Consider the following 15,587-nt stretch of genomic DNA (forward strand, 5'->3'; position numbering starts at 1 on the left):
GAACAACTTGCAGGCTCCACACGAAGTCTCTGCTACAATCAAATACGGGGCACCCTACAGTGCGCCACTTTTTTATTCATTTTGCAACAATCAAAAAGTAAAAGCTACGTCAGTGCTCACTTATCTCTCGTATCATTTCGATATGTATAGTCGGAGGAATTTTAGCGAAGGAATTTCTCATAAACTTAATCAAAATGAAATATAATTGAAAGAAATAACGTTATTTAAAGTCAAAAGTTATATTTTTAAATATAAGTACAATTAATCAAAATTTCCTTGTTCAATTAGGAAGAACTAAATCCTATGCCAACCCTAAGATTCATTTCAAAGCATAGATAATAAAATGTATTAAGTGCAAGCCTTGTTATCAACTTATCCATTAGTATTAATACTATTAATTATTTTAAATAGAATGTGATCAATTGAAAAATGCAGAAAGATTAGTTTCACGTAAAACAATTACTAATATCTTCTTGCAATACTATATAAGATTTTATATCGTTAAATGTTCTAAAAATAAAAAATACAGGGTGCAACGTCTTTCAGTGGTCTCCTATGTCTAGTTAAATTTGAAAAACTACAACTGCTTTTCTTTTATAAAAAACCGCAATCACATCTTATCTTCAACGTATTTCAAATGTGAATATTCCACGCATCTCTTATTATTGTCTGTCATATTGGCTTCAAATGGTTCAATAGTTGCTGTACATGTCTATGTACTTTACATATATGAAAAGGTGATTGTCCAAACTGAACCAGGCTCCTCTTTTTCCTGCGGATGAAGTCGTGGGGTAAAAACAAATCCTACATTTTATACGAAAGACGAGATAATTCTATTTTAGTTTGAGAAAGTTCTTAGTTATAATGCCGTCGACTATAGGTGAAATCCTTTCCCGAATCATCAATGAAGAGTGGCCGATAATAACCTTAGTGGGCCAAGTGTTTCCGATGGGCCACGGGGCCACGAACCATTCGCTTTTCCTTCCGCAAAACATACCAAACTCAAATCGCTCTTTCAGTTATGTTGCAGGTACTTACTTCAGTTGCTAGTGCGACGTCTTAATCAAAACACCTGCTGGCTTACCATCGACTTTCAGTTAAGTTCCTCTAGCAGGTATGCTGGTACTCAATTTTGTGTTCGACAGGTAAGTCTTAATTTCATTCCGGTAAAGTAATCGAAACGGTATACTATTTGACAAATTGCCAAATATTTGAAAGAAATAACTGTCTGTATAACTATAATTAAACTGTTAGTGAGTGTAATAAATTAAACCGAAAATTAAAGTTGAGCTGTTATCATAAAACTATCAGTTCACGATGTTTTTAAATTCATTTTTAATACCTTCTAAAGGTAACAGTAACATTCATATTCAAAATTATTTCTAGAGTTTTCTAGGTTCCCTGACTTATTCGGGACATCGGGAACTAACCAAATAATGCTAAAAGTTTTGAAAATAGCACCGTTTTTATTGATTATTTATTTCTAATCACAAATTCATTTTATACCATACAATAACCTAATAAAACAATTTCGCAAAGATATAAAAACAACTTCCTCGGTTTAATTATTAATGACAAAATGTGGTTGACTCTGCAAAACACAGAAAACATTGACTGCGAGTGTGTATATGAATGGCAAAAATAATGAATGTTGCGACATGAAAGTGAGTTCAATGCCAGACAAAGTAGCTGATAGGCTGCCGTTTTTATATTCATCGACTGTTTCTGCATAATGTAACATTGATGTGAGATGGTAAAAGAGCTAATCGGTTTACTTTACTGGAAATGTAATGGATGCTTTGGTTGTGAATTTCTTTTTGACCTTGATAACTTGGAAACTTGTGTGGGAAGGACACAAAAAATGCAAACTTGATTTTTCATGGCTGAGAATATCCTCTACTACGTCTGCTTTAGGTACATATAGAAAAGAAGAAAAACAATACCTTTATGCATATTTTTACTGGTGATATCAGTTGTACAATTTACTAACGATAAGTAGGTATATTTTTAAACTCTGCCGAAGACACTTGGTTTAAGGATTTCCATGAAAATTTATTAGCAATAAATTTAATTTCATTTCCTTTTTATTCTATTTTATAAGTAATTTCTGCTGCTATTGTAGTAAGTTAAAAACATAATCATTCTACATCAATAAGTCCTAAGAAAAAATAGAAATTTAATTTCGTTGGACGAATTTTGGCTATAAAACCCAATGAGACTTATAACTTCCCACGACGTTTCGACAGTATATTTCGATCGAGTTTTACGTATAATATTCTACTTTATTTTTTTCCATTAATTAGTTTTATTAATACACTTTTACACACTTTTAATAAAATAAGTGTGATTTTAATTGCCTATTATATTGTAGTTATGTAAATATTTTAAACAAACATATTTATTTACAGGAAATAGGGGTTAGAAGCAATTTGTTATAAATATACCATTTCACTACAAATCATTTTTACTTTCCACAAACGATAGTACAAATAACAGGCGACAGTTAATGCGATATTGATTGATTTTCTTTTAATGTAATATTCTGATATATATACATATCTAACACATACCTACTATGTGTCTAAATTTTTCGCTTTCGTATGGTTTCATTTACTGCATTCCTCTATGAATTATGACAATCATTTACTGAAACGGTATAAAGAAATGTAGACTTGCTAGATAGTGTACGACATAGAAATATTCCGTGAATTAACAGCATAAGTAAGCAGTTTTCGTAAAAAAATAAAAACGTATTCGACAGTAACAGTTGTCATACTGCATACTGTGGTTTTGATAAATTTGATGCCACACATACTTTTACCGTTATTTCAAGGTATTACACTCATCATCAGCAAACTTTCGTACCTAGATTATATGATTTCAACTAACTAATTTTTAATCTGTAAATTTTAATTCCTCAATTTCTTAAACTTCTTAAACACCAAATACTACAATATTATTTTAGCTATAAAACAAAATTAACAGTCTAAAATTTAATTTTTCCTATTTTACCATTGTTAACTATAACATATTCCTCACTGACCTAAGAGAAGCAATTTTAAGAAAACATCAACGTTAGTGAACTTACTCTAGCGATAAGAAGAAAACTTTACTGAAGCACTTAATGTTTATCGTTAACTTTATGCTTTACGTTTTCCATAGGACGATATTTAATGACTGATTACGACAAATATGGCGTCAATTATATACTTTTCACTATAGTTGTTGCGATGGTTTTCCTTAAATTTGCGATTATTCATTTTCCATATCGACCCTCTCAAGATGATTCCGCACATTTCCTATGCAAGAAAAAACACAATAAAAGTACCCAGCATATTTCAACAGAAAATAACCAATACCAGTCTCGAACAAAGTGAAACTCAATCTGCATATTTTATATAAATTTTCTATTCACTAATTTATGCTCGAGGCTAATGTTGGATGCATTATCATGAGATAGTTTTACCTATAACTACTGCGATTATTATCAGAAAGATAGGCTCTCAAAAATGCGCGCCTATCTAATAAGTGCACCGATAGTAATAGAACGTAAGTGTATGCTGTAATGCAGATGTACGCCGATGATTTTTTTGACTTGAAATTTATAACTGAAGAAGAAAAAGCACCTACAAAATAGAAAAGTACGAAAATTTTAAAACAAATATTATTTTCAGCAGCTTTAGTTAAAATGATGACTAATACGTGACTGAAATTCCATTTTCCATATACAAATGCACAATTTATAAAATTTCAATCAATCTCTCCACTAGTATAAAAAACATTAATAATTAAACACTTAAGACACAGCATGGTATTAAGAAAACCAGAGAACCAGTAAGAAGGTTGCTTACTAATATGGTTCCACTATCGGGAAGATAATTGTACCTACCCTAATGTGATAACCGAATCAAAAAACCGTTCTTGAATTCTACAGGAAAGATTATACCAAAAGAAACACATGGAAGTACTTTATATTTAGGTATACAGAGGAATTCGCTTTTACATGATCCTTATTTTTTCAAACAATTACATGCGGTTTTCGTCTTCTCGGAAACTAATCATCTGATTTCAAAAATTCTTTCACCAATAGTTGAAATGGACCTTAGGGGTAGGCACAAGTTGTATATTAGTATTTAAATAAAAGAGCTTTTTGTGGAGACCAATTTTACAACGTACCCAAGTCGACGAACGCGAGCTCGACTAGTTCCTTGTAAGTATCCGTATTTTCACTTAGCTTTCAACTAGATACTGTCGGAGTTCGTTCAACTAGACGTTTTATAGATTCAAACATAAAGATTATTGCCATTATACAATATAAAGAAAATACGACATTTGCTGTCGTTAGCTGAAGGCTTGTTAGCTGAAGTATGTACGCATTAGTAGCGGGAAAGCTATTTTTTGTCATGTAGGTACTACCTGCTCAAGAATGATATTTTATCGAATTGTTGTGATCATTAACGCTTTACATATGTCTATTTATAATAAATACTCGCTGATTGATTTTTAATTACTGCATAATTATAGGTACGTTATTCACCAATACCGACTAAGTGAAATTTTTTACTCAAAAAAAGGAACATTTATTAAATGGTTATTCGAAGCATCACGTTAAAAATTCATTGATTTGTTACGCACAAAAATTCAAAGTATCTCAAATTTCGGAAAGTAAATTATACACATATTTTTTGTTATTATTTTATGATTGCAAATAAATAGATTAAATATTCAGTCACAGTCACGAAATATGTCAGTCTAATTAGTCAACATCACCGCTAATAACCGTTATAATCACAGATTACGATGATCCCTTCGTTCGTGCTGTCTTATGCTACCGTAGCCTTACCCTAAGCTTACCGCTGTTTTACTGTTTTTCATAATATAATACTGACGTAAATGCCTTAGTGATATGGTATTAATAGTTCCGTATAAAAACTGGAGTCAGTAAGTATCGCTACAACTGCTTTTTTTCCGGTGAAAATTAAAAGAAATTTGAATTAATTCGAAGACAAAGTAGGAATAGATCCAGATTCAGATCTAGAATCCAGTTAGAGAAATGGAGAAAATCTACTTAAAAAGTTTGAATAAATACAAATAGCAAAAAAAGTATTCGAATTAGAAAAAAATTAAAATGTGACATTTCCAAAATCCTAAATGAACGTAATGAGATGAAGAGAAACAGAAAACGACTTGTATTATCTGTTCTCATCCTGACGGCAAATCAAGGCACACCAATCGTTGGTTTCCAAACGCAGTTCAAATTACATCGTCCATAATAAATTGTTTCGCAATTACACTCACTAACACAGCAGACCGGCATTCTGTATCAGTTTATTGACTTATTTTGTTTCAATCAATCCATCGGTGCTGGTCTAGTGCCACGGACAATGTGTTTGTGTTTGTGTCACTGCAGAAAGTGAATGACATCAGTATCGCCATTGATAAATTCGATTTTTAACGGTTTGTACACTAGTTTTCCATATAAAAGGAATTACAATACGTACCAACATAAGATTGCAAATTACAATAATAAAATCTAAAAATAACTGATACTATAAGCCCTACAGTTAAAACAGTTGTTGGTCTACCTAATATTGTTTTAGAAACAAAATAAACTACATCTCTTTCAATTTTTCCTTTATACATATGTTTTTATAGGAAATATTTTAAAGTACTTAATATTCAGTTATTTGGTGAAGAAAGTCGTACACTTTACGTTTTTGTTTAAATCGGCTTGCTGTGGCAGCGGGTCAAGTGATTAGGGTCAAGTATGTGCGTATTTTGGTACTGTCAGATTAAATAAATAAATAAGTATACATTTTATATTTATATGGACTTGTAGAATTTTTCTAAACCATTAAAAGTACCACCAAACGAGTTAACATATTTTCCTAGATAAAAGCGACCATGGGCATTGGAAACAGCCACCAATAAGGTGCAATTGTTTTTAAATATAACTTTTTCCATGGTGTGCGATACCTTTCTGTTCATCAAAATTTAATGATTACTTAATAACCGTTCTGAAGAAATTAGTAAAGGTAAATTATCCCAGATGCCTTTGGTTTACATCAACGCTTGATGAAATTAATAAACAGAACTGTTGGAGAAACATTAACTTAAATTATATAAAGTAACTTTATTAAATGCGTATCTAGTTATTTTTATCATCTGTCCAAGTTAATTTTATTTTTATTACTTTACATTGTAAATAAAAATTATCGTGTAAGTCTTTACTATCTGTCTTATGAAAACCAAAACATTAGTATTACTATTATTGCTGTTTAAATAACACTGGCCTACATATGCTTGTAACTTGTATATTTAAATGACCGTTATTACAAGATTATTTCAAATGTAATTCAACTGTCTGGGGTTACTATCAAATTAAAAGTATTATTTTGAAAGAGATCTACATTTTACGGAAATCATGTTTTAAAACTTAAATATAAAAGAATCATAAAAAAAAGTTACTTTAACTAAAGTTCATCTTCCAAAACCAATACATAAATAGGCCAAGACTAATATCTATATAGAAGACCATACACCAGAGACCATATAGACCATAATTATCTTGGTCTGAGTTATACATATTAATTGATATCTATTGTTTAATTTTTTGTAATATCTAAATCTTTTGCGTTAGATTTAGCGCAAATAAAATTCGAAAAGTTAAAAACTACGTCCATCTACTGGTTAGATAATAAATTAAATATTAATTTAAAAATTCACTAAATTCTTTCACCAATAGTTGAAATGGACCTTAGGGGTAGGCACAAGTTGTATATTAGTATTTAAATAAAAGAGCTTTTTGTGGAGACCAATTTTACAACGTACCCAAGTCGACGAACGCGAGCTCGACTAGTTCCTTGTAAGTATCCGTATTTTCACTTAGCTTTCAACTAGATACTGTCGGAGTTCGTTCAACTAGACGTTTTATAGATTCAAACATAAAGATTATTGCCATTATACAATATAAAGAAAATACGACATTTGCTGTCGTTAGCTGAAGGCTTGTTAGCTGAAGTATGTACGCATTAGTAGCGGGAAAGCTATTTTTTGTCATGTAGGTACTACCTGCTCAAGAATGATATTTTATCGAATTGTTGTGATCATTAACGCTAGTTATATTCACCTATATTTCACACGCTAAGCATTGAGTATTATATTACTNATTAATTTCAATGTTTATATTTTCCCGAGGTTTTAGGGTTTAACTGATACCATGAGAGGGAAAAAAGTGTAAAAAAAATGCATAAGCCCCTCGATAAGACAAAAAGTTGTCGTAACCTAAGATGGTCTCGAATACCAACACACCTGTAGAACAAATTACAAGTACAAACCTTGGTACCACGAGACCGTCTCCAAGTAGTTTTTATCAAACGCATTTTACGATTAAATTTTATTTTCGATAAAATAATATCTTGTTGTCTAATCTAAAACGAAAATCAAACACAATAACTGGGCATTAAGTGTCAATTATCGTAACAGACTTTGTGAAGTAAACTTTAGTGAACTTTGTGTCTACTGTTTACTTTGCTAAAGAAGTCATTCAAATGTGACGTAACGAGACGTACGGTGATGAGAGATTCAATTTTGTTTCTTATTTTTACTGTCTTAATCGAAGGGGATACCATCAATCTTACGTAAGATGACAACTATAACATAATTAGTTAATAATTTCGTGTCAACTACATCCTGGTCACTTATTTATACGATCGTGGAATATTTCTGATTTTTCCGGAAACTTCTCGTAAGTACCTTTTGTCGTGCCAGTCTTATCTGCTGTATAACCCTTTAATTTAAAACAAGAGAATTTATTTAATCTTGAGTTTCAATAAAAATATTCAGAAAACTTATGCCTTATAATTCTTTGTTTAAAAAATAAACCCTACAGATTAAAACCTCAAAGAGGAATCTCTTTTTATATGGGTCAGTAACACGAGTTATATTATTTGTTTTGAATATTAAGTATTGAGACACCCAGGGACTGGTTTTCATAAAATATTTTCTGAGGGACATATTATCCCATGTTTGTATCGGTTAATATTTGACACAGTCGGTCATGGAGCCGTTTATAGGTAATTCTTTCTCATGTGTATGACAAAGTTCAAATTCCTTTAGAAAATATAAAAGTTTAATTTTTATTTTAATTAATTAATTTAGCCTGTAATCTGTGGTATGTTATAGTAACCAACTGTACTAATAATTTGTAGTAATCAACTATACTAATAATTAATTTTTGAAAACAAGAAATTGTTACAAATGTAAACGATTTCTTGCAATACTTCTACTACTTATCAAGCCAAAGTGTGTTTAAAAGTGAGAATTTAGGTACTGACTGATAAAACTTTCGACACACCCTGTAGGTATACACACGTAATTGGAAGTGATGCTAATTAACTTGATTCGCCTGACTCATTTCATTATCTCCAAGCGATCAACACTTTTTCCTGATACACCTGTTTTTATTATCGTTAGCACGTATTAATTTAGCGTTTATTTAGAAATTAATTGGCACGTATGCATATAGTTTCGTACAGGTAGAGAACGTGTTACCTAGCTACAATCATCGTTTTAAATTTACCTAAATATCACCTCCATTTTTACATTTCAGAAAGCGAGGAGTTATCGACGTAAACAAAATTGAATTATAGAAGTGAAGCCCCTGGTCGTGCCTCATTTAGAGCAACTACACCACAGCAGAACGTTTATTACAGTGCGTCGTGCTAATCAATGATACTGGAGATAAGAGTGCAATAAAGTGAAAAGAATAAGGTTACCATGTTACGAAACAAGTTAAATAGGCAAAAGTCGGACAAATCTGAACTTATTACAAAAGTTTATTGCTCACAAGTGAAAATTTGTCCTGTTATAAGTTCCGAAGAAACGCTTTCTCGGCCAGAACACGCTGTCCCAGAAATTAAAGTGACCACAAAAGGAACTGAAATGCTCGTAGAATCGGGACGATTCTCCGACGACAATGTAAAAGCTAAAAGGCATTTTCCACAACTGAAAAACATTGACGTTTGCATACCTCCGAAAGAAAAAATCGCAAATCTCATAACTCCAGACAACCTTCAATCGGAAATCCTTTTATCCATAGTTAACAACACGGAATATAAGAAGATAAAACACCAGCGAGAACAGAGACAAATCAATTGTCAATATCCAATAACTGATAACCATAGCCTTCAGCCCTTGAGTTTAATGAGTTCTCACAACCTTTGTGTGTGTGACGATGGCAAGCAAGAAACCCTTTCTCTGATGGAAGAATTGGCAATGTTAGATAATCCATCCGTTATGCCTTCGGGCAAAATTTGGCCTAGTAGTTTTAAGGAATGTCCGGTTACGAACATGGATTCTGGATTTGAAGAAGAAAATTCATTTTCCGATTTTGGCTGCTACAAATTGGATAAATCTGATTCAGTTCAATCAAGGGACAACGAAAACACTACAATAAAAAAACAAACAAATTCCATTCAGGCACTGAGTGATAATTTGAAGGAGCTCAGATATAAAACGACAGAAATGCGCAACGAACTGGCCGTAATAAGAAGAGATTTTTATGTAAGTCGAATTTCACACTTTTAGCTGAATTTATTCATCGAATAAATTTGATTTGCATCTTACTTTGACCTTAAAGAATCTGCAGTCAAAACTAGCTTTATGCATATAGATAAAACAGAAAAATTATTATTCATTTGTTCATGGACTAGGAACAAAATATACGAACGAGTACAGACTAAATAGGGATATTCTTAGCAATTTTAATGCAAGTAATAACTAACTCAAAATATCAGATAATCCGGCAGAAGTTCAGTTCGTCAGTCCTAAGACTGGTTGAACACGCACCTCCACTCTTTCCTATCCTGAGCTAATATTCGCATTTCCTAGAAACTAGAACATCCCACATCCTTAACTGTTTGTGAACAGTAATCTTATCTAGATTAACCTCTACTCCTTTTAACCCCTGATTCTGCTTCTAATATGTCTCTAACAGACTCTTCATGCCTGAGAAGGTGTCCTGCCAACCAGTTAAATAGAACGTCAACCAACTTGTTACTATTGGTAACCAATAAATCGAAACTGATTATCTATTTTGTCATTTACTTATTTTTCAAGCAATGTTTTATCAAAAGTAATTAAATTGGTACATGAAAATATGCCTTTTTCATATTTTTAGAAGTCTTAAAATTTTTGACTAAGTTTTAAAACAATTTTAATTAAGGAAATTGAATGTTATATTAGGAAGAAGATTTACGAATAAGCCGTCTTCTGAAAGAAGCAAGGTCGCTTCATAGAAAAATCGAAAAAGGAAAACACCTGGACGATTTTGTAAATTTATTGACTGGCAACCCAGAAAATTTAAATTCTGGCACATGGCCGTTTCGCATATGCGTAAAAAGTGAAACAGGTGAAATGAATTTAATTGTGTAATTACGAAGCCCTTGAACGCGAGGGTAGCGCCGTGTTATGTCATTACTCCGTTGTCCTGGTTACGCCTTTGATTATTAAAGGAGCCGATGAACCTGTCAAAATGGCGAAAAAGGGCCAGGCAGTACAATTTCAAACAGAACTCAACAGCGATGAAGATTGGGAAAAATTCATCGCTAGAGAAGGTCTACTTAGTAAGTAATTACCTTTTTGAAATTTATCATCAACATGTAATCATTGAAATAAAATGATTCCTGTATTAAACCTCATCGTCAATAATGACTCAATTATTAATAATTTTGATATATAAATAGTTATTAGTACACAGGTAGAGATTAAAATTCATAATATTGATTCTAATTGTTATTGTTTTGATTGACTCACAATAATTATGAAGGAAATTACTAAAACTATTCATTTAATCCAGTACTGTACGATAAATTTTATAAATATCTTTCAGTTATCGATATTTACTCAGAATGGGCTGGCCCATGCTCGTCGATGGCACCAAACTTAAAAAAAGTCAAGCTCGAAATTGGTGGAGATTTAGTGCAAATGGCCATTGTAATAACCATATCTAAAGCACATGAACAAACATGAAACTCTTGTTAATTTTGTAGGCAAACAATGAAAACATCGAAATCCTTAAGAGATTTCGAGGAAAAAGTGAACCCACTTGGATGTTTGTGGCGGTAACACATTCATTAATAAATTAACTTTTCGAAAACCAATTATTGCACGGATACGGTTTCAGGGTGGAAAAATGGTTGGTATCACATTTGGAGCAAATGCGCCAAAACTAAACAAATTTATCGCTGAAGAAATAAAAAGGGAAGAGGCTTGTCTGAAAGGCGAACGTGAGAGAATTATGTACGAATTCGAGGAATTCATTGGAGAAGAAAGGGAACGTTGGGAAGCCGAACAAGAGATAATCAAAGCTGCCGAAGCGATAGAAACAGCGAAGAGAGAGAAACAAAAGCTGGAATGGCGTACAATAGTTGCAGAAAATTGCTTGGAGAATTTCCCGGATTATGGATGTGCGATTCTCTTTCCTCAATGTAAAGTTGAAGCCAAGCCCGTTGTGGCCGACGCTCTACAACAAAACGGTATAAATTTGTTCAAAGAAGAACCGGTACAACTAACTGAACAAATGATAGAAGAAATACTATATTTTTCCGAAATGACGTTCCTCGACGAAGAAGTAGAAGTTTTACTCAAAGATAGAAGCAGTATTCTTCTTCTTAAACCGAGCGTAGCAGAATTACCAGCGCCAGTTGATCAGGTCGTCCTGCAAGCAATTTATGGTCTTTCAAAGCAGCCACCCGGTGATCCAGACAGTCCCGCGTTACAATTCTTCGCTCCACTTCCTCCGCCTCCAAAGGAAAAAAAGACAGAGGGTGGATTTGAAGGTTTAGGAGACATTCCACTCGGTCTTCCTGGGTTGGGATTACTTGGAGATGAAGAAGAAGCACCAGTAGAAGAAGAACAAGAAGAAGAAGTCGAAGAAGAAGAACTTGGACCACCCGTTACCGGTGTATGGGCTCCTCCGAATAGTTACACGAGAGCTTTCATAATCAAGAACTGCTTCCCGAAACTTCATGCTTCAATCGCGTTGGAAGAACCCCAACCTACACCTCCCCATCTTGCTATTGCGTTTGACGCCTTTAGAAGACGTGAAATTTTGGAACTGGTCGAGAATTATCCCAACGAAGTTTTAAGATATGGCTTCTTTACATCAGAAGATCCCGATAAAGCGCAACTCATCGCTAAAAACGTTCGTAAATTCGAACAATTACTTGCCAAAAAAGTTCCCACGTAGTAAGTCTTTGAACATAAAGCTTCATATCGCATTTTATGAATTTCCTTGAATATGTTTCAGTGAAGAAAGGCTGGTAATACAGCTCTCAAAGAAGAAGAGTGAAGCAGTTTTAGCTTTCATAACTGTCAACCCTACCCGTGTGAGCAATAATGTTGTAGATGGTGAAGAAGAATGCAAGAAATTCTTCCCCGAGGGTTACGACGAACCAATTGAAGAAGAAGTTGTCGAAGAAGAGAAACCAAAGAAAAAGAAAAAGAAGAAGGCTAAAGAAGGAGGGGAAGAGGCTGCAACAGCCGCGTCTGTCGCAGAAGCCGAAGAAGGTCCCGAAGAAGGTGGCGAAGAAGGTGGTGCAGAAGGGGAAGAGGGTGGCGATGAGTCTCCAACAGAGGTAGGAGAAGGAGGTGAAGCTCCTCCACCACCCGCACCAACATCAGAAGCTCCACCAGTGGTACAAGCACCACCACCACCACCGACGGAAGTACCACCACCAGCGGAAGCAGCAGCACCACCAACAGAAGCACCACCACCGCCACCAGCAGAAGCACCACCGCCACCAGCTGAAGAAGCAGATAAAGCTACATCACCAATTCCTGAAGAATAACAGTTTCAGTTGTTATATTTTCATTACTTAATTTATTTTGTACACAATTTATTTTATTATTTTACTGACAAACTGTAGGTGTTTAATAAAGCATATTTTTAAAAAATTGGCACATGTTAACACAATAATAACTCACTTGGTATGTCTACCATGATATATATGTGTACTACTTAAGCTAGTGTGTAAAATTAATGATTTATGTGTAGATTGACATCGGTTGCACGAATTACATAACCACTTCATAATTTCTTTAATGTAAAGAGAATCAAAAGCAGAAAAGACTAACACGTTATTATGCCTAATAATGGCCTTCAATAAAATTAGAATTAATCAAACGAAAGTCACGTATTTGGTGATTCTTTAAGTAACATAAATCGACGTGTACTGAGGGAGAAAATACATACATTTAATATTAAAATAAATAATCAAATCGGAAGCGACAAATTGGTAAGAAAAAAAAAAACAAAATAATCCTGAATGACTTTTGCAACTTATAAGTTATGTGTGTATTGCTTAAAAAAAAAACTTATTCTATGGGGCAAATTTTGTCAAAAGTTATCGATGTAGAACTGACATCTTCATATGAACACGCACCTCCACTCTTTCCTACCCTGGGCCCATCTTCGTATTTCCCTAAAACTGGAGCTATTTGCAAACACTAATCTAATTTAAGGTCTTTCTTTGCCCCAAGTTTCATTCAGATTACTCGAGTACCTCGTCAAATTAATTTCGACTGAAAGGGCTTATTTATGACAGAGATTATTAAAATTTGGAATAGGTATAAACTCTGCGGCCAGATTGAAACAAACAACAAAACACACGTTAATTAATCGAATAAGTTATTTATTGGCGTTAGTAATAATACAAAAACCATTTACTAAAATTAATTAGACTAGCCTATCTAATATAATACATACAGACGACCAGCGTCATATAAATTATCACAAACAGTCACTTATTGTTCTACATACACTACAAACACTTAGAATGTTAAAATGAACCAGTAAATTGCAGTTTTATTTAGTACCTATACTAACTTAGCAATTAGCACAGCCATAAACGTCATCCCTACGCATTAATACTTAGGTATATGCATAGCTACAAGTTTATGTTATACCTTAAAACTTTTGAGCACCATAGGATTCAACATGGTTCAACAGAACCCAATTGCAATTCTGCACATAGTTTCTATCGAAAATATAGTTAATTAAATATGTATTCTGAATACTGCCTTCATCAAATTGTAAAGAAAAAAAAACCTGTTAATGAATACTTAATACTTTCTTTATAAGTTGCTATTTTATAGATTGTTATAAAATATTGGCAGTGGAATTAATGTGTAGTGATGCAATAATCAAATAATAATACAATTTGGAGTCGAACTTAAAAAGAAATCGAAAAATTAATAGAAAAATTACATTACATCTAAATATATTGTATTTGTAAATGCATTAATGATAAAAAATCTTGTAATGACCAAGTCAAGTTGCAGAAGTGTAATATTACAACCACTACGACCGTTTCGCCACACAGTGGCTTCGTCAGCTTCGCCAGATCGTGCGATAATACTAAGGAACGTGAAGGAAGGAACCATTCAATCAAAATCGATGTAAATTCAATTCGATTCCTGTTTTAATCAAGCATATTTTTCATATATACTTTTCATTATTTATTTTTAATCGCCTCCACTTGGTCGTGAGTTGCAGTCGCTTGTTTCTCATACAGAGATATGTATGTACATGTTTCGAGAACAAAAAGAGAACCGTCTTCACGATAAATCTCATGTCTTATGGAAGACTGTTTCAGGACGGGGGCTGCTTTTGTAAAGCTGAAAGAGATCGGTGACGGACAATCGCGACACTATTTGGTTGCTGGGTACGTGAGTGGTACAAGGCTGGGGATTACTGTCCACTACGCGACTGTCAGTTCTAAGCTTTTCTTTCATTTTTTTTAACTGCTCCAAAGCTTCGTCGTATGTGGGAAGTCCCGATACCACCGTGTAGCTCGGCAGGGATTCCGATTCGTAATTGCTACCCGCTTCCACATTCGCAGCGTTTCTTGCTTGAATAACTGAAAGAAAAGAGTAACGAAATACAACAAAAAATTATAAACATATTATATTTATCGGAACTCGCTCGTGCAAGTACAACATGGAATGGTAAATGTCAAAATTTGACCTTCATGAGAAAAAACGAACCACTTGTTTAAAACCATGGGAAAATCGCAGCCTTTGTTTCAAAAAACAATAAAGGCTACACGCCTCTGACTTATAATAACGTGTACATGTGATATTCTACTCTAATTTTACTTCTCTAAAATTCATTACAACTTCCTCTTGTACTTATTTATTCGTTGTAAGGAATTATAGCTATAAAATGTAATTACTGAAGACCCATTCGTACCACACACAAAATATGTAAATATTACCGTTATATTTGCATATAAACTTTAATTAAACTATTTTATTATGCTAAAAAGGTCAAATGTGAAAATATGTAATTGTTTAAATATATTTGTAAAATCTAATAAAATTTTATCTCACAGAATCAACAATTTTTTATTACCCTTCCAGTACAATACTGATAAATTACGAAGATCAAATCAAACTATATTAGTTTCATTCATTACAAATGCAAATTAAAATTATTGCAAATTTTATGATTGGAGATATTAATTAAATGTTCTTCTTCAATAATATATAATAATAAAAATTAATAAAGAAGAACAAGAAGAAGA

At 33.1% G+C, this 15,587-nt stretch overlaps 3 protein-coding genes across 6 annotated transcripts in view; 1 reads left to right on the forward strand and 2 right to left on the reverse strand.

The window, feature by feature from the left end:
* LOC108733089 overlaps positions 1-15,587 on the reverse strand; it is a 114,520-nt gene that overhangs the window by 57,978 nt on the left and 40,955 nt on the right. The gene's annotated exons all lie outside the window — the stretch shown is intronic.
* LOC108733061 (fibrous sheath CABYR-binding protein) lies at positions 5,440-12,924 on the forward strand. 2 transcript variants are annotated; one of them, XM_018464092.2, is made up of 7 exons: positions 5,440-5,457; positions 8,612-9,564; positions 10,246-10,625; positions 10,892-10,995; positions 11,052-11,123; positions 11,186-12,249; positions 12,311-12,924. In XM_018464092.2, exons 3-7 carry the CDS (start codon positions 10,535-10,537, stop codon positions 12,849-12,851), a joined length of 1,872 nt encoding a protein of 623 aa, XP_018319594.1. In that variant the 5' UTR covers positions 5,440-5,457; positions 8,612-9,564; positions 10,246-10,534; the 3' UTR covers positions 12,852-12,924. The 2 variants fall into 2 exon arrangements, with proteins under 2 accessions (XP_018319594.1, XP_018319599.1); XM_018464097.2 differs by lacking the exons at positions 5,440-5,457; positions 8,612-9,564 and having other exon boundaries at positions 10,230-10,625.
* Positions 13,678-15,587, reverse strand: part of LOC108733063 (protein commissureless 2 homolog) — a 10,106-nt gene continuing 8,196 nt past the window's right edge. For both annotated transcript variants that reach the window (XM_018464098.2, XM_018464099.2), the window contains exon 2: positions 13,678-14,921. In XM_018464098.2, coding sequence (XP_018319600.1) covers positions 14,632-14,921 — 290 coding nt within the window. In that variant the 3' untranslated portion in view covers positions 13,678-14,631. The remainder of the gene's footprint in view (positions 14,922-15,587) is intronic.

Source organism: Agrilus planipennis, unplaced genomic scaffold (genome assembly GCF_000699045.2).
Source record: "Agrilus planipennis isolate EAB-ADULT unplaced genomic scaffold, Apla_2.0 scaffold51, whole genome shotgun sequence".
Classification (NCBI taxonomy): domain Eukaryota; kingdom Metazoa; phylum Arthropoda; class Insecta; order Coleoptera; family Buprestidae; genus Agrilus; species Agrilus planipennis.

Excerpts from the sequence above, each read along its gene's own strand:
- LOC108733061 (XM_018464092.2), top strand. The coding sequence starts at position 10,535 with ATGGCGAAAAAGGGCCAGGCAGTACAATTTCAAACAGAACTCAACAGC. Across the intron at positions 10,626-10,891 it reads CGCTAGAGAAGGTCTACTTA|TTATCGATATTTACTCAGAA; the intron begins GTAAGTAATTAC and ends AATATCTTTCAG. Across the intron at positions 10,996-11,051 it reads ATTTAGTGCAAATGGCCATT|GCAAACAATGAAAACATCGA; the intron begins GTAATAACCATA and ends TTAATTTTGTAG.